Consider the following 18,626-nt stretch of genomic DNA (forward strand, 5'->3'; position numbering starts at 1 on the left):
TACCCGAGGCTAATTAACATAAACTCGCTCATATTTGTAAAATCGTGAAATACATTGGATCGTTACTTGAGTGTAATTTTCCTTGTATCCATACTTGTAGCCATTGATCATTTTATTTGCTTTCTAGGTTAGTTTACATTTTCGTATTTAGCTATAATATTTTCACAATCACCCTTCTTAGTGTTTGGCATTGCATAACAAGTGATAATTCTCTTACACTCCTAATCACCTACATATTATTCTCTGTGGGATTCGACCCCGACTCATAGTTGGGTAAATTATATTGCATGTGACCGTGTCCATTTACTTTTTAGTAGTAGATTGGACGTCATCAAAATTGGCGCCGTTGTCGGGGAACAATTTGGCGTATTTAGGTTGTTTGAGAAATAAGCGTAGGTGCTTTGGTCCAAACTTGTGAATATTTGTGTAATTATCTTTCTTACTGAATTAGGAAAGACAACAAACAACTTTATGAGATAGAAGAGAGAGAACTCTCAACCGCGGTTACCCTTATCACTAATATGCTAATATTAATTAGAAATCCTTTTTGTTTTCCTAAAAAAAGGTGACGCACGAATGATCTAATGAAATTTTATTGCAGATCAATGGAAGCCATAATTTCTTTTTTTTTTCTTGGTAAAATGGCCTCCGGACCACTTAAACTTGCATTTGTTTTTCAACCCTGCAAAAGAACTTACGCGCTCTTCATTTGAACACTTCAACTCATTCATTTGCACAATTTTAAACCCCTTTGACCGTTGACCATGATTACGTGGCAGCAATGTAACTGACGTGGCAAAAATATGTGTTAATCACGCTTGTGAAGCACGTGTATACATTGAATATGAGAGAGAAAAATATTAAAATTACAAATAATAAACAAAATGAAGTAAAAGCAAAAGATAAAATTAAAAACAAAATATGGAAAAGGAATTTCTAGAACCCCCTTTCTCCACCGTCATCTCTATCTCATTCCTTCTTCTCCAAATTTTTCCTCTATTCCTTTCCTCTTACTCAAACACCATATTCAAAATCACTATCATCACCTCTTTCATCACTGCTAACCCAAACACCATTTTCAGCCATTAGCATTTAGAGTACACTTTTGCTATAAGATGCAAACAGATCGCTAGCGGAGACGGGCAGTATAAGGACACCGGTGAATGCGAAATTGAGGAAAGAAGTATAGGGGTTGGTCGGAATAGCCATGCTAGAGATTTTTTTAATGGGTAGAAAAGGTTTGAAATTTGCCCAATTCCATAAATCACTCCAGCGAGCTTCAGGTGCCGGTAAAACTTCGAACAATGGCTAATCCAGTTTCAATAGATTCGAGATCTGTCTCAGAAGGGAATATAACAAAAAAAGTTTGAATTTTTGCTGAATGAGAAGGAACCAGAGGGCTAACAACACATTGTAAAAATTTCCGGCGAAATACTAATCGGAATTGTGATATCGGCGATAGTAAAACTAAAGAAGAATGGTGGAAATTGATGGAATACTCATGCAAGGCCTACAGTCACTCCTATTAATGAATTTTCATTGATTTTTGTAGTTGATTTTGGGGGGTTTTAGAGTAGAGGAAGGAGGTGTTCGTGATGGAAGGTGCTGGTGGCCACTCGAGGAAGAAGAAACAAAAAAAAATTCCCAGAAATTTTAATAAAAATGGTTAAATAAAGATTAAGACCCACAAATTATACGTGCCAAACAATAATAGGCAAAGAAAGTGACGTGTCAATTATCTCTAAGCGATTGAGGCACACGCTTAGTTTGAGGTGCTTATTTTTTGTATTTTTATCGAGTTGAAGTGTTCAAATGAGAAACACGTAAGTTCCTTTACCAGATTGAAAAACGGGTACAAGTTTAAGTGGCTCGGAGGCCATTTTATCTTTTTTCTTTATAGACAATTCAATTATGAACTATGTTTCCGTAGAAAGTAAAACTTCATTTAGATGGGATTTTGACTCTAACATGATTTTCTTAAATTAAAATACCAAAAAAGAAAACATGTAAACAAATGTATGCCAAGGATGATGGTGTCACTCTGTCAAAAACAAAAGATCCCCTCGAATCAGCGGATCTCCACACCCAAAAATAGAAATAACCAGAATAACCCGTCGGACTCTTCTCTCCTCAGTCGTGCTTTCCTCTCCAATCTTTCCCTTCAATCACAAGTCACATATCACAAATCACCCTCCCAAAGATCTGGGCATCTCTCTCTTTGATCGTGACATCGCAGTCGCTAGCACAAAATTTGAGCTTCACCAATTGCTGCCGAACTAACTCAAAGGTCAACACGTTTTACTCCTATTTATGTTTTTTTATTTCATTTTCAATTGTACATGCCCGAATGTGGATAATTAGGGTTTACTTTAAGATACTATCTTTCTGATTTTTACATTTTCGTTAGGTGATTTTAAACTGTACGATTTAAAATCCAGTCAATTCTAATGATAATTGACGTGAGCTGAGGTTTGCTTGAAGAGTGAGTCTATTCTGTGCTGAAAAAATTGAGCTTCTTCAGGAAATCAGAGAACAAGATCATTGAGTGATGATAGATGAAACATGCTTTATTACTGATGCTCCTCTATTTATGTCTAAAGGCAAATAGTAATTTAATTAAAGAGATAAAACTGCGACTTAGAATTGATTGAAAGATTATGGTGTGAAATCCTTTTCAACTTGCAACTATATGTCCAGAATGTGGTTCACACGAATGCACTGAGCCACTTTAATTTAGCCTGCAAAGAATCAAGCTCTTAAACTGTGAACATTTTCCTAGAGACAAATTGGTCTCAGCAAGTGATCGTCTAATTTGTGGTAGCATTTGCAAAGACATGCTCTTGGAGAGGGTCAAGACGTTTTAAAGTTTGAACTTTTAAAAAAATTTGCAGAGAATAACACGTAGAAAGTGTCTCAAGTTTTGTATTTTCTTTTTCATATGGTTCATGACTGTTTAAATATAAAATTTACCAGAAAAGTGTCTTCTAAAATTTGGCTTCAACTAGTTTTCATTTCTAATTCCAATATAATTAATGTTATTGTTTGTCTGCCCTCTAAAACATAAATGTTTCTCTAGATCTATAGAGGTTCTTCTGTGGGCTAAGAAGTAAACTTTATACAGCTAATTTTGTTGTTGACGATGGTGGAAAACCAAAAAGATACTCATGCTGCTTTGGTAGTTATGTATTTTTGTGTTCTGTGCTTTTACTCATGCACTTCTAGAATTAAGTGTTACGAGCTTTTTTCATTTGTTCCTTGCTATCTTAAGGTATACACTAATTGTTTTACATTTGTTTGTTGTCTTAATACTGCCTTTTCAAATTTGATTTGTAGATTTCCATAGCTTCTGTTTGCATTTGGTGATGACTACTCTATCATCCCCAACGAGTTCAACTGTCTCACCATCTCGAGGGACACTTTCACCAGCAGCCTATGGGACATATGAATCCCCCATGCCCAGGGCCTCTCATTCTGGCCATTCTGAACCAGAGATCAGTGACAATGATGAAACAGAGCTACACTCCGTGTCATGGAATCAAGATTACAGTTGCTTTGCTGCTGGCACTAGCCGTGGCTTTCGTGTATATAACTGTGATCCTTTCAAAGAGACTTTCAGACGTGATCTGAAAAGTGGTGGGTTTGGAATAGTAGAGATGTTGTTCCGATGCAACATTTTAGCACTTGTCGGTGCCAGAACTAACGCCCAATACCCACCTAATAAAGTTATTATATGGGATGATCATCAGAGCCGATGCATTGGTGAATTTTCATTTAGGTCTGACGTTTGTGCAGTGAAACTAAGACGGGATTGTATTGTTGTAGTCCTTGAGCACAAGATATATGTCTACAACTTTATGGATCTAAAGCTTCTTCATCAGATAGAGACTGTGGGCAATCCCAGGGGACTTTGCTGCCTCTCACACCATTTAAATACATCTGTATTGGCTTGCCCAGGCGTTCGAAGAGGACAGGTCCGGGTTGAGCATTTTGGCCTGAACATGACAAAGTTGATCAAGGCGCATGATTCTCAGATAGCATGCTTAACCTTGACTATGGATGGGCTGCTTCTTGCAACAGCAAGCACTCGGGGAACTTTGATAAGACTCTTCAACACCATGGATGGAACTCAGTTGCAAGAGGTAGTTTCTTCTCTCATTTCTGAGGAATTTTGTTGAAGAACTAGAGATTCAAATGGTGATAGGAAGGGATGAGCACAAAGCTGGCTCATTCCTTTTGCAGTTTTCTTAGTGCCGGATTCTCATAAAAGTCGGGCGTTGTCATCAAATATTCCCGTTCCCATTTTTCCTGAATTAGCTTTCCGGCATGGAGATTATTTTTGACATGTTAAGGTACATACTTGTAAAGTTTCTAAGGTCAATAGACATCATATTGAGGTCAAACTAGCATATAAGAACGTAATTATATAACTCAGCTGCCTAGTAAAAGAAGTCAAATCTTGTGGGATGGGTCATATGAAAAGTAGTTTAGTTAATGGGCCGTAAAGAGTGGTAAGGTACTTATTTTCATCAAAGCTTAACTTGGAGGCCATTTCGTCTCTGATCCAGCACAAAAAGGATTATGGATACATATAAAGGTTATGTAATTGCAAAATGTGAAACAATTTATAAACATACATTTGTAAGTGTTAGAGGTATAATGAAGTAATTAAAAGTTTCCTCTCATTAGTAGCGATAGGGAGGAGGATGGAAGCAAAAGAGGAGGGAGAGAATTAGTGTGTATTGCATGTAGAGAGTAAAATAATATCGTGAAATGTGAGAGAAATGAATGACTCGGGTAAAAAACCCTTCATCAAGATGAGTTTAGCAGAGGTGCAAGTTTCCTGTGTTTGCCAGAATCAGAAGCGGAAGAAGTACCAGAGTCAATTGTGAGACATGTGTCATGACCCTGACTAGGGGAAGAATGGGAGGTATTGTAGTGCTAGGGAATAAGAGGGCGTGGGTACTTTGGGATGTGAGGAAGGGGAGTTATTCCATTGGTATTTCTTTAATAAAATGTGGGCACTGTTATTTAGTGGGGCTTTATGGGAGTCTATGGGCCATAGGTGAGGGATCAAAACTAGAGTTTCGGTAGGAAGTTTCAGGGTGGATGTGGGTGGCAAGAGATTCCATGGGCAATTGGTGGGAATCTCCATGCAATTAGGTTACTGGAAAAAGGCTGGACTATGAGGATTCTCTAGAGCAATGGGCGATTATGGGGCTTCATAAGTTGTCACCGGTTGATCAATTTTCCATTGGCATGTGCAAGATATACTTGGTTAATTGATGAGAACTCGATATCAAAATTAAGACTTGACAAATTTCTTATCTTCATAGGGTGAGAGGAGATAGATATATATTCAGTTGCTATCTAAAGTCCTCTTCACGGCTTCAACAAGTTTTAATTTTTCCTTCTAAATCTAGTTCACATGTAATTGAGAAGTAGTCTTAAAATTTTGTGTAAAAATCAAACTATGTCACTTTACATCGGAGAAAGGAGTATAATATTAAGTATTTTAGACTCGGTATTGCTACGTAGATGGGATCCTTTTGCATCAAAATGAACTCTATAGTGTTGCTTATAGACAAAACTACAATAAGTGAAAATGGTACGACCTTCAAATTTCATTTATCTATGTATGATACTGAAAATAGAATGACCTTGAAATATTCAAAACTTTTAATACCGTTCCTGAGATAATTTAAATGAATAACGTGGTTAGTGAGGGTTCGTATAGCCGAACCCAACTTGTTTGGAACTGAGGCGTAGTAGTTGTTGTATGTATGTATGATGCTGAATATTTTGAATTTCTGTATAGTATGGTTTTACATGCTTTAGGGAGGTAATATTTCTCAAGCATACTTCTGTCTGGTTTCTGATGGTTGAAAATGGAATTGCTGAATGGACAGTACATCAAAAGTCTACTTAGCTTTAGAATTAATTGTTGTCTCTTGTTAGTTGAGTCTTCTTTAGCTCTTCACTCTGCTGCTAGTTTGTTAAGAATCTCTCCCTTAAGAATACTTTAGGGCCTGTAATACTCTTGTGAGACAATCTACAAAATCTTTGAGACTTCTAATTGTCTACAAAATACAAAATGGTATTAATGGGGCCACCTTTTGGTTTTGGATACTGATTTTGAGATGTTTTCCTCTAATTTCCTATTAGATTAAAAGCATGCTTTATATGATTCCTTTTCTATTTTGGCTTTCCTTTCATCTAATGGTGACTCTAATACTGAATGATGATATGTTAGCTTTAGCGTAGATTGCTTAATTCCTTACAATGCTTTGCGTTAGGTGCGTAGAGGTGTTGACAAAGCAGATATATATAGTATTGCTCTATCACCAAATGTGCAGTGGTTGGCCGTCTCTAGTGACAAAGGTACCATCCATGTGTACAGCCTAAGAGTACGTGTTGTTGGCGAGGATGCTACAGCTGATTCTGCTGTTAGAACTCCAACATTATTGTGTCAAAATTCATCAAATTCTCTTGATGCACTTATTTCTCCAAGTACTGGAGCCAACCCTGGTTCATCATTGTCTTTTATGAAAGGTGAGTGTTGTGAAATTAGACATCAACCCGAAATGCCTGTACAATGTTTCCCTGACATTTATAATTATATTAATAGGAATATGCCATAGTGTTTTAAACTGATTTTGTAATGACTATGCTGCATTATTCTAACTGCCAAGTTTAATAAGGTCAATTGATTGACTTCTGAAACTGATTTGATATTCTCACAAAATTTTACCTCTTTATCCATAGTGGTGAGGTGACACTGTCAATTTTCTGTTGGAACTGTTCTAATTTGATTCCTTTTCTGAATACAAATTTTCAGGAGTTCTGCCAAAGTACTTTAGCTCTGAATGGTCATTTGCTCAGTTTCACTTGCCAGAATGTACCCAGTACATTGTTGCGTTTGGTTCTCAGAACACTGTTGTTACTGCTGGCACTGATGGAAGGTACTAAATAATTTTCTTTCTGGCTTAATTGTTACTCTATTGCAACTATAGTCAGCAAATTCAGTTTTAGCCTTTTGGCATATGTTCTTTTGGCGCTTTGGGTGGAGATTGGAGTAATTGAGTAGATAAAATAGGGTGTAAGAATTTAGCATTAACAACCCCACCCCCACCCCCACCCCCACCCCCACCCACCCCACCACCCCCCAAAAAAAAAATTAAGAAGAAGATATTTAGCATTTGTTCAAGGTATTCTGGCATTAGAACTAAAAAGTTTGTACCGTTTCTAAAATGTTCTCCTTTCTCTCAACTCTTGGACTTCTGTCAGTTTCTATAGGTGCAGCTTTGATCCTGTGAATGGAGGAGAAATGGTACAGCAGGAATATGTCCGCTTTCTGAAAACAGAGAGTAGGCAGAGATAGTTCTGTTTTTAGAAGTACTTTCCCTGTAAATAAATCTCAGATTTACTCTCATGTGAAATTGAAAAGAAGGGAGTAAAACGCTAGTAAATAATAAGTTATGTTTGCTGATTAATGTGTATATAATGGCTCATGCGGCTCTCTCTATATAAAATTTTCAGATTATCTGCTGTATTTTTTATACTAATGTAATTTATTCTGTACTAATACATGGAACTTTTTCACCGTCTCTGTTCTGTATATAAGTGATTGTTTTCCTTTTACTGGATTCTCAAAGGGGGTATCCTGTTCTCAAGTATCATTTGATTGTGCTTTTTATGACAGCTAGTCAGCTAGATGGTGTTGAATTTACTCGGTATTGTTTCTGGTTCAATAGTTTAGACATCTCTGCTCCAAGTAAACATCTATGACCTTGTATTACCAACTTTCATGTCCTGATAGAAGCAATGGATGATGCTATAGGAACGCTTGGTTGGCAATGGCTTAATCTCACTACCGGTTTCAGAACCAGTTTGATTAGTTTTGATTAAGGGTCCTTTTCATTTTCCTTTTTGTAATAAATTCCGCAGCTGACTTCATGTGGATCATCGATTGGGAAAAAGAAGAAAAGCTAAGAAGCAGTACCAATGTAGACACAACTCTAGCCGTTCCAAATTTGATTGTTAATGCTGATAACATATGTTTGCACGCAGGGTCTATACATGTTTCTATTTTCTGCTCCATCCGTAACATTTATCTGGACACGAAGTTTAATTTATTAATTTGATAGTGTATAATATACTAGAGTAGTTATGATGGAGGAGAAAACTAAGGTTGTGGTTGTAATAAGAGAGTAAGCATCAAATCAGAGAACGATATTGAGAAGATTAGCATGCCTCATGCACAAATCGAGAAATGATCAAAATTTCCCTTGCGCAAGGATGATGGTTCAAAAAAAAAAACATCAAATCAGAGTTGTATCGCGAACAATTTAATAAATTCAAATTGTTCAAGTTGAACAAAAGTAAAACAGTTTCAAATAGTTTAGAGCAAATACTAAAAAAGAGTGAGTGTCATATTTAATATTACATGAAAGGTTCTCATAAAAATTGAGACAAAATAAGTATCTCTCTTTTTGAGGGGAAGGATCAGCCAGAGGTCTGGAAATTAATCACAGGGCTGCCTCGTGATAGCCAATAAAGACGCGAGTCTCCCCGGCCCCAACACCATCATTTGTATTTCATTAGTGCTGTAGGATACATGGAATTAGGGGTGTGCATTCAAATCGGTTTATCGATAAATCGAATCGATTATTTGTTATCGGTTTATCGATATCGGTTTATCGATTTATCGATTTCGATTTCGAAATTTTCCTTATCGAGTTATCGATTTCGATTTTGTCCTCTTCGATTATCGATTTATCGATAAACCGATAAGATATACTAAAAAGACGGATATACCCTTATTCTATAATACCCTTTCCTTTACCCTAAGCCCCTAAACCCTATTATTTCCTCTACCCATTCTTCAGCGTCGCTTTTACCTTTCTCCCTCTCTCCCGCGAACTGCAAACCCATCAGAGAAAGTGAACTCCGGCGTACTCCGCCGTACTCCGGCAACTTCAATAGTACGTTTCTCCCTCCCTCCCTCCCTCTCTCTCTCTCTCTCTCTCTCTCTCCCTCCCCGTGCCTTTGTTACAATTTCAAGCATTAGCAGAATTAGCTGTGATGATGTATTTTTTTTTTTTTAATACCGTTGGAGTGTTGGTGGCATACATTTGATCCCTTACTTTAGTTTCATTGCATGTGCTCGTTGACACAATTTTTATGTTATAAACGGTGTTCGTCTTATTTTAGCTTCTTTTTGTCCATATTAGTTAGGCGTATTTATAGCGATATACTTTCCCTGGAATCCCGCAAATTTTCTTATTGGTGTAATCGATAACCGAATCGATAAGCCCCAAAAATCGATAAATCGAAATCGAAAAAATCGAAACCTTATTGAAACGATAACAATAAGCATATGTACAAATCGATAAGTAATTATCGATAAGGGTCAAAATCGAATGCACACCCCTACATGGAATATACTAGGATATTAATTTTTCTCAAGTTGAAATGATGATGAGGAACTGTACAGGCCTGAAAAAGAAACAAAATTTTAATGCTTGTGGTTAAATTTTATGAATTACATAACATTACACGAATATTTTCTGTATAAAAAAATGAAGCACAATATGTACTGTTATTGGATCAGGACATCCTCTCATCCCCGCCAAATCCTCAGAGAAACTGCATCAAGAGCATAGCCCATTCTTACGCAACATCCTCGTGGAAACCTTAACAGGGCAACCCCCAGAATCAGGTAATTTCATAACTCAGGAACTGGCAAGTCGAGGATATTCCCACTACCACGGAAAGATATTCACTCTGGTGTAACATCTATATTTAGAATAACTGGAAGAAAAGGCTAGTCGATCCATCTCCAAAAGATTTTAGATCAGCAGGTCTGACCAAGGCTCTGCACAAAGGGCAAGTTCTTTCCCTATCAAACCTGAAACATGGTGTTTAGAGGACAATAACTGTTAGCACAAGCATAGACATAACACTTTTTTAGCATTCAGAATATGTCCATGATAATAGGCAACAGTCAAGCAATAAGGCAGAGGAAAGCGAGAACATAATAATGATTGAGCAGTTCCTACTTTAAAAATAACACGTGAACACAGGCGCTCTCTCTCTTTTTCCTCCGTGGTTCTCCTTTTCAGCATTAAGGTCTGCTTTGAAAGACCAGATTAGCCACTGGAAACATCTTTAGACTAAAATTGAAAATGACAGCAGCCTCAATCACAGTTTTCTTCTTCTTCTGAGGGCAAGACGAATTCATTTGTGATAAATGATATGCTTCCACCGAATTAGGGACTTGCGACTATTTTCAATTAGATAAAAACTCGCTCTGAGAGCAAACTACAGTTACTTTGGCTTATGGTCATGACAACTAGTTCAGAGAGTTACAAAGGGCTCTCAAATACAAATGCAACAATCTCAATTTAAGCAAGTAGAATTCTTTCCGGACATTGCCCAATTAGTAGCACTTATGGCATCCATTAAATATTCCAGTAGGCATTCCCTTGTTCTAATAGCTACCTACGGGCTATGGCCTTCACCAGCAATACATGGCAGGATCAACACAAATGCTGATGATAGTTTGGTGCATTTCAAATATTTTATTAGAAGTAAAATGCTACAAAGCACTTAGTAATTAATGTTGCGGGACCAATGAGAAAAAAGCACACATGAATCACGGCATTATGTCTGACCACCTCATTAAAATGTTCAAACTATACGTGCGGGTCAGACTCTTTTTTGCTGGGCCAAGCACGTGATAATTTTTTTAAATAATGGATGGCGGTGAGATGTAAGCCCAGAACCTTAGTATGTTATCAATCTCTATATTATGGTAAGAATCTTTTTGATAAGGCTATATTATGGTGAGAATCTAAGGAATCTGCAGATATGATATATCTAAAAAAAATTATTCTTTTGAAAATGATATGAATATCTAATATTATACCTTAGATTAGGTAAATATTATTCTGTATAGCAATAATATTTTAATTATAAAAATAATCAAGTATTACATAAAGACCTCGGTCGCTGTAGGAAGGAAGGCACCTAAGAGGAGGGGAGCCAATCACGGGAGAGATGAGCAGTTGACCATCCAAGAGAGAAACAATGACAACCGACATAGGAGAGGAGCAATGCCGGAACATTCACCGCAGATATTAGCGGTGCATGATCAGTCATTGTAGAGATGTGTGGCGCTGGTTGCCGGAGAGATGAGAGGTGTCAGCTGCTGGAGAGAGGAACAGTGCCAATGTTATCGCAGGAGAGAGGAATCCAGTCGGTTGCTGGAGAGAAGAATGGCTCCTACATGATCACGGAAGAGAAGCCATGCCTAAATGATCATTTGAGAAAGGAGCGGCGCCTGAACAGTCCCGACAAGAGTGACATCTGCTTGTCACGATCGTCTCAGAGAGGAGCAATAACTGCACGATCGTCTCAGAGAGGAGCAATCACTGAATGGTCATTTCAGAGAGTAGAGAGGCGGGTGTTGGAGAGGGGCGCGACATCAAACAACGGAAGCTAGGAGAATATGTGTATAGATTTACAAATGTGTAGATTCATCGAACTTGAATAAGAAAATACTACAGAATATTCTATAGGATAACCTGTATTTAATAAATAATATATTTACTTCTCTTGTTGGGCATAGAGTATGATTATTTACTACCTTGTACGTTACTTAAGATTCCTATGCAAGAAGCCCCTCTTATAAATTGCTTGTTAACCAAATTCAACAAGAGTTTCCGCATCCATTTTCACATGGTACCAGAGCCTCTACAATCTTGGTAAAGATATAAGTGACTTCTACCGGCCGGAATGCCTTACACCATATGCCCTGCTAATGTTTTTCTTCCTTCTTTCCTCTTTGGGTGAATGATGGTACTTCTCTCTCAAACAATCAGCGTCATCTTCTCCCCGGAACTAGAAAAAACTTCTCTCTGGCGATCAACGTCGTTCCTCTCTACGCACGACCGGTGCCACTCCATTTTCTACTCTCCATGACCCTCCACTAAACCTTAATGTTTTCTTTTATTGTTCTGCAATTCAAGCTATGCTAATAGTTCCTTGGAGATTTACAACACCAAACCTCTATATGTTGTCCATGAAGCACTTTATTTCACTGTGCAGTTTCCAACGAATTTTGCGACAAAAGAATTCCAACACTGCTTAATCTTTTGGTGATTGTGCACTATTCCAGTGAGATTTTGGTGGCAATCCTTTGGTGATTGTGCACTATCCCAGCAACATTTTGGCGGTCTTCAAAATTAGCAATTTCAAATTGGTTTGCCAATTTGAGGGAGCGTGTTGAATCTTAGTAGAATGCGTCTAGATCAACATATGTCTAGATTAATCGAAGTTGAATAAGAAAAATGTTAATAGGAATTCTATAGGATACTTTAGGATATTCTGTATTTAATTAATAAAATATTTAATTACCTTGTTAGGAATAAAGAATGACTACCTACCAATTATAACTGAAAAGGAAATACTAACCATTCTGAGACACAGTCTTCACAAAAGATGTGTTTGCAACGCAACAAAATTGGTGCATTCATCTTCTCCTGGCAAATAGCACATAGATCACCAGCTGCAGTTACCTGGTTGAACCATAAAAGGTAAGATTACATGAGAGAATTGCAAATTACAGATACAAGGAAAAGGAAAGATATCTAATTAGGTAATTCTCTTCCTTGCCAAAATGAGCGATAATATGCTTGCTGCTTGTTCCATATAAGTAACTCTAAGAACCAGAAGATTATCTTTACAGCTTCTCTAAGAAAGTAGTAACTATCTAACTGATAGAAAAAGAGCTGACGAATCTAAGGACATGCCATAAAAGAGTATGTCATTTATAGCTTCAGACCTAGTGTCACTTTAATCTTTTGCATTTGCTATTTTATGTCTCACAGATCTGTCTGTTAGTATATTAAACTGGGGATTGCTTTAGATTGCTTCTAGTTGAAATTGTCATAAAACACCCCAACTTCAGCTCCGCAACTTTTACATTTGGTAGTCCCAAGCACACTTTCCACTATTTGACCTAGACACCAAGCAAAGGCAAAAGTTTTACGAATGTAAACTGTCCTTAGATAACTGAGATTAAAGTCTATAAACGAGGGATCAGAATTTTGGCATTTACTACATGTCCATATGCATAAATCACTGAGTCAATGGTCATTTAGAAGTTGAACTAACATTACCTACTTGGAAAAAGAAGAGTCGGTAGCTTAAAGATAGGTAAAGAAACGAAGAGCGGAAACAACATAGAGGTTGTACGACACACTTCAATGTTGGTAACACAACTCAATAGCTTACAAAAACGATATGGTCAGTCTATACAGGAATAAAGTTGCTATAAGGAAGCGACATGAAATTCATCATCAGACCAAAGAAAAGCGACGAAAAAATAATATCAGGATGCTACCCTCTCATTATCCACGAAAAGCACAATAACTTTTCCTCCCACCTTACACAAGTATATTTTTCAATTTTAGTGCATCGATTTGTGATACATATAACTGCTTCTAACTGTAAAATAGAGAAGAAACATTGCAAGCCAATGACAAAATGATACCTGGTCAGGTGTGGCATGTGACCCATAATGGATTTCCTTAATTGACAATGCCTTCAAAGCAGTAAGGAATGATTGAACCTGCGAACCAGAAACTAAGTGTGACGGAGAGGGAAACCATGCCAAATTTGTATAAAAATTGTGGGGTGCCCCCTCCCCCCGGCAAAAACTAAGTGTGACGGAGAGGGAAACCATGCCAAATTTGTATAAAAATTGTGGGGTGCCCCCTCCCCCCGGCAAAANGGGGGGGGGGGATTGGGGAGGGCTGTGGCTTTTCCAGTTAATTTTGGTAACCACCAACAGAAATTAGCTCCACAAAGACCTTACCTTCTCAACAATTGATGTAAGCTTAAACGTCAAGTACAATCCTGTTGTCAATGATGAAAAAAGGCTTCCATATTCTTTGTTGAGAAAGAACCTATACCAGACAGGAGCCGGTAATAATGCACGGTATAGAAGCAGGGTATACTCCACCAAAGTCAGCATTTGGCCCTAAGAGACCAGTCAAGTTCAGTGTTCTTTGCAAAAAAACATAGAGGAACCAACAAATCGCCAGATAAAACATAAAACATTGGCTTCATAGTATACCTGTCTGCGGAAATTGTGGCCCCTGCCATTCTTGTAATACATAAGCAGTGCCAATTTCAAAGCCATTGCTGCCTGCCGCACCATTGTATCTGGATATAACAACATTCAGGAGAAGGTGAGGACTGATGCCCCTTCCTATGAGATGTCTAGAGTTAAGAGCCTTCATAGCTCCCCAAAAGATGAAGATAGATTTATGTAGTACAACATTGAAAGGGCAGCCCGGTGCACTAAGCTCCCACTATGGCGGGGTGGAAGGGCCGGACCACATTGGAAATGTGGAACAATATAGAGTGGAACAATCACTTTCTACATGGCAAAAATGAACTATTAAAGCATAAAGGGCACCTGATAAAGCATAAAGGGCACCTGATAAAGGGTCATCAAGGGGGAAATTAAGCCGCTAGGCAATTTTGTCTGATATGATTTCATGAATAGCTCCCTGGTATGATTTCATGAATAATTCCCTTGTATGATTTCATGTATAATATTTCTTCCTTCTCCTTTTCACACTCCTTCATCTTCTACGGGGTCTGGAGCTAAGCAGAGGGGTTTCCTTTCTTTTATTTTATTGGTAAAAAGGAGAAAGATCCCTAGTGATGAAAGCAGAGGGGTCTTTCTTTTTCTTGTTTATTTATTTTACTGTTGCTTTTTTTTTTTTTTAGGGGGGGGGGGGGGGTAGGGTGGAGGGGGATGCAGGGGGCTGTGAAGGAAGTAGGTTTTCTATTATATGATTTCAGTGGATTATCCTATCTCCCAAACCCTCAAGTACGAAATAGAGCAATGGCATGTGAATTTAATTTGAGGGAAACTAGAATAATGATCAGAAACAGAAGAAATTTCCGATCTTAAGCTGCCACTTCATAAAAGCACTCTGATTTAATTTTTCAGGGAAATTATTCATGTTATAACAAAAAAAATTGGCAAATTATTAGAAGGTGACCAGATGTGTATAGCATAATACAAATGTATGCATAACAAAGAGTAGAAGCGTATCAAAAAATCATACCATTTACCAGGATGACGAAAATAGCATGCCAAAAAGGTGGAATAACTTTCGGGGGTACCATAAGTAATGGATAGAAAAGATCATCTTTGTGATACCACCAATAGATTCCAATAACATGAAGCATATACACCAGAAAATAACCAAGAAGGACAGTGATCTTTCTCTCCCCCTGCAAATATCAGCACTTCAGTATGACCATATTCTGAGTCCATTTTAATCTTTGTATCGAGCTTCAAAGAGGATAAGTGTTGCACAGCAAGTAAAACTAAATACAATTAAAAGATGGAGCACAATTGCACCTTTAGAGCTGTCTGCTTTCGAAGAATGTCATTTGACTTGAACATGAAGGCAGTGATCCAAATTGTGACAAAGAAACCTGCAAAACATGAATTAGAGAATGAAATAAAGGACTCATGCAGCTGAAAAGAAATTTAGCATGTATATGTGAATAATCAAACTTTTAGCAATGAAATTGGAACGAGAATTGCCAGTATTGATAAGCGTCCATATCTGAAAAGACCAATTGAAACTTGAGAGCCAGCTTGAGTTATGCAGCACTCGTCAAACTTTATTGGGCACTAAGTCTATTCATACTGTCAGCAACTTTACTTCAGTAACATGCATCATGATGCACTAGTCTCCATGACGAAGGTGAAAATTGGCACCATCGTTTTTTTCATCCCCATCTTAAACCTAGAATTAGTCAATAATCCACTTCTATCATTTACTGCTTGCCATTGCTGAAAACTTCATTTAGGATTAATTGAAAGTTTCATTTGTTACAATATACATTACTCTCAGGAACTTCTGAGTATTCCAGAAAATGTTGCCAGAAGGCAAAAGTAGATAATGCCGTCAAACGTCTCTAGGGGAATGTTCATCAAAATATAACCTTATATCAGGAAAAAGAAAACAGGCCTTTCACATCTTAGTAAATAACATGATAGATTAAAAAGGCAAAGAGCTATGCAAATATCCCAACACGTCAAAAAATTTCATGGAACTGTTTATCATGTTCAAAGGCATTTTCCAACATATTTTTAGAGTTCTATCTTCACGTTTCTTTTCATTAGCCTCAGTGACTCTAAGAAGTGAGCACACAACAGATTCGTAATGAGTAGGAGTGGTCATAGAACAAAAATGTATTACTCTCATCATCAAAAAGCTCCCCTTCAGCAGTTGCATCAAACATCACATAACGTTCCGGTAACAGTTATCAATCAATAGAAGCACCAAAGAGAAAAATGATAGAGACCATATCCAGATTGATTCCTAGGCAATAGAATGGCGGGTTGCCAGCTTCTAGATTTTCGCCAACACCACAACCCGACATGAGGATACCAACTGCAGCTGACAAGTGAAGCTAGTGAGTTAAGCCTCAAGCCTTCAGGGGTCATTTGGTAGGAGAACAAGTTATTCCGGGATTATTATGATGGGATTATAATACAGGGAGTAAATAATGACCGCATTATTTAGTGAATATATATTTACTGGTAGATGTATGGTTCATTGGCCTAAAAATGGGATATACTGGTTATAAAATAGGCATGTGTTTGGTGTATACTAGATAAGTTGGGATAAATTTTTATTTTCAATTTTAACCTTGGAATGGTTAAAAGACTTTGGGGAAGAGCCTTAGAGAAGTATATCTTTGCCGTTTTAGTGTTTATCCCGGGATTAACTAATCCCGGAATTATTATCCCACCCTCAATGTGAGATAGAATAAACATATTGTGGGATTAATTAATCCCAGGATCACCAATATCGGATACAAAAATTCAACCAAACGCGGGGATAAAATAATCCTGGGATTATTTTCCCTTATTCCACATACCAAATGACCCCTCATAGACAGCCTAGGGACTCGGCCTTGAGCAAATTGCAGATGCCAGCATAGCCAGCTAGTCCAGAGTCTTAGACGTAATTTTACTTGTTCACATATTAATCTAAAAGAACATACAATACATTACCATTTCTTTTACCAGAGTGTAGAGGTATATATTACCATATGACAGCATGTCACACAAAGTGGCACATGTATCACTAAAAATATCTAAAATGAATGCGGTATCTATAGAGTTACCATTTATTATATTTTTTGAGTAACCGATTAATCCTCCATGAGATTTCGTCCATTATAGTTTAATGCCAAATATTTCTTTTGTATGCTTTGTTAGGATGAGGAGGTCATTTCCACGTGACTTGCCTTCTCTTTTGCATTGTACAAAGACATTGCTTGCACTCATTTGGAACAATTGGAAGATGGCGTTCTTCTTTGATTCCAGTTTTCATTTGAACTTTTGTTTCACTATTCACACCCTTCTTCAGTTTAAGTTTGGTTCAGTAACATTTGCTACACATTAACAACATGCTTAGGTTACTACTGATAATCACATTCTCTCTCACAACCGTAGAGTAATCAAAACCAGTCGGTGTAGTCTCAACTTCAAACCTTTAACCACCACCAAAAAAAAAAACAAAAAAAAATTGTGCAACTCCACACATGATGGAACAACAGCAACAACTAAGCCCCAGTCACAAACAAATTGGGGTCAGCTATATGAATCCTCATTGACCATGTTACTTCATATAAACTCATCTTAAGCCAATTATATACAAAAAGTCAGAAAAAAAATATTAGAAGTTTTTTATATTTTCTACAGACATAGAAATCGTACTATTATAAAAGCATAGGACGTAAAGTAGAATTGGTAACATGACTAGAAAAGAGTATACCTTGCAAGTGTTGGCGGATGAAAACAACTACGAGGAGCAAGGAAAAAGGAAGAATCTGCTCAATCAACCTTGCAGCCTGCTGTATATCATACCTTTGGTATGAGGAAGAAGAATCCCTATTACCCCCACTCCCCGTAGAACTAGAACCCCTCTCCTCCATCACATCAACATCAACACCAACACCCTCACTCCTAACCCCATCATTTTCAATTATCCTAATTGAAACTTCGCCGGTACTACTAGCATTACTGTCACCACTACTAGATATTGATTCAGAGTTATCGGGAATACGGTTATTATCAGGAATGAGCAAATCCGCTTCAGGGTTGTCGGGTCGGACCCGGAGCAAACCGGAGTATTCAAGGAAAGTAGAAAGCGGGTACCTCAAGACTCGAAGTGGAGTGAGATTAAATCCGAAGGTGCTTGAATTAGAAGTAGGTGGAGATGATGAATTAGAATTCGGATTTGTGTCAACACTTGAAGTCTCCATCAATACAAGACTTTGAAAAAAAGGAAAAACAGTAAACACGGCAATATATAGGGTTCTTGTTGCTATAAAACTTTGGAGTATTGCTTGGAGAATGCAAATTTTTAGCAGCTGAAGAAGAAGAAGAAGAAGGAGGAGGAGGAAGATGAAGAGAAGTCAGATGAGGGAGAAAGCTACTTAAGGCTAAAGAAAAAAAGAAATATTAGAGGAAAATTGGGAAGAAGGGTCTAAACGGAGAAATGGTTATTCCAATAATT

At 37.5% G+C, this 18,626-nt stretch overlaps 2 protein-coding genes across 2 annotated transcripts; one reads left to right on the top strand and one right to left on the bottom strand.

The window, feature by feature from the left end:
• Positions 2,000 to 7,638, top strand: LOC109225741 (autophagy-related protein 18d-like). The gene is made up of 5 exons (XM_019390511.1): positions 2,000 to 2,287; positions 3,334 to 4,139; positions 6,294 to 6,549; positions 6,836 to 6,959; positions 7,285 to 7,638. The coding sequence occupies exons 2-5, from the start codon at positions 3,363 to 3,365 to the stop codon at positions 7,376 to 7,378; spliced, it is 1,251 nt and encodes a 416-aa protein (XP_019246056.1). The 5' UTR covers positions 2,000 to 2,287; positions 3,334 to 3,362; the 3' UTR covers positions 7,379 to 7,638.
• On the bottom strand, positions 9,431 to 18,626 carry LOC109225742 (RING finger and transmembrane domain-containing protein 2-like). The gene is made up of 8 exons (XM_019390513.1): positions 17,883 to 18,626; positions 15,446 to 15,522; positions 15,147 to 15,315; positions 14,141 to 14,229; positions 13,880 to 14,044; positions 13,556 to 13,633; positions 12,475 to 12,578; positions 9,431 to 9,907 (listed from the first exon to the last, which is right to left on the bottom strand). The coding sequence occupies exons 1-8, from the start codon at positions 18,370 to 18,372 to the stop codon at positions 9,802 to 9,804; spliced, it is 1,278 nt and encodes a 425-aa protein (XP_019246058.1). The 5' UTR covers positions 18,373 to 18,626; the 3' UTR covers positions 9,431 to 9,801.

Source organism: Nicotiana attenuata, chromosome 5 (assembly GCF_001879085.1).
Source record: "Nicotiana attenuata strain UT chromosome 5, NIATTr2, whole genome shotgun sequence".
Lineage (NCBI taxonomy): Eukaryota > Viridiplantae > Streptophyta > Magnoliopsida > Solanales > Solanaceae > Nicotiana > Nicotiana attenuata.

Excerpts from the sequence above, each read along its gene's own strand:
- LOC109225741 (XM_019390511.1), top strand. The coding sequence starts at position 3,363 with ATGACTACTCTATCATCCCCAACGAGTTCAACTGTCTCACCATCTCGA. Across the intron at positions 6,550-6,835 it reads ATCATTGTCTTTTATGAAAG|GAGTTCTGCCAAAGTACTTT; the intron begins GTGAGTGTTGTG and ends ACAAATTTTCAG. Across the intron at positions 6,960-7,284 it reads ACTGCTGGCACTGATGGAAG|TTTCTATAGGTGCAGCTTTG; the intron begins GTACTAAATAAT and ends GACTTCTGTCAG.
- LOC109225742 (XM_019390513.1), bottom strand. The coding sequence starts at position 18,372 with ATGGAGACTTCAAGTGTTGACACAAATCCGAATTCTAATTCATCATCT. Across the intron at positions 12,579-13,555 it reads CACATGCCACACCTGACCAG|GTAACTGCAGCTGGTGATCT; the intron begins GTATCATTTTGT and ends TGGTTCAACCAG. Across the intron at positions 9,908-12,474 it reads GAAGACTGTGTCTCAGAATG|GTTTGATAGGGAAAGAACTT; the intron begins GTTAGTATTTCC and ends ACCATGTTTCAG.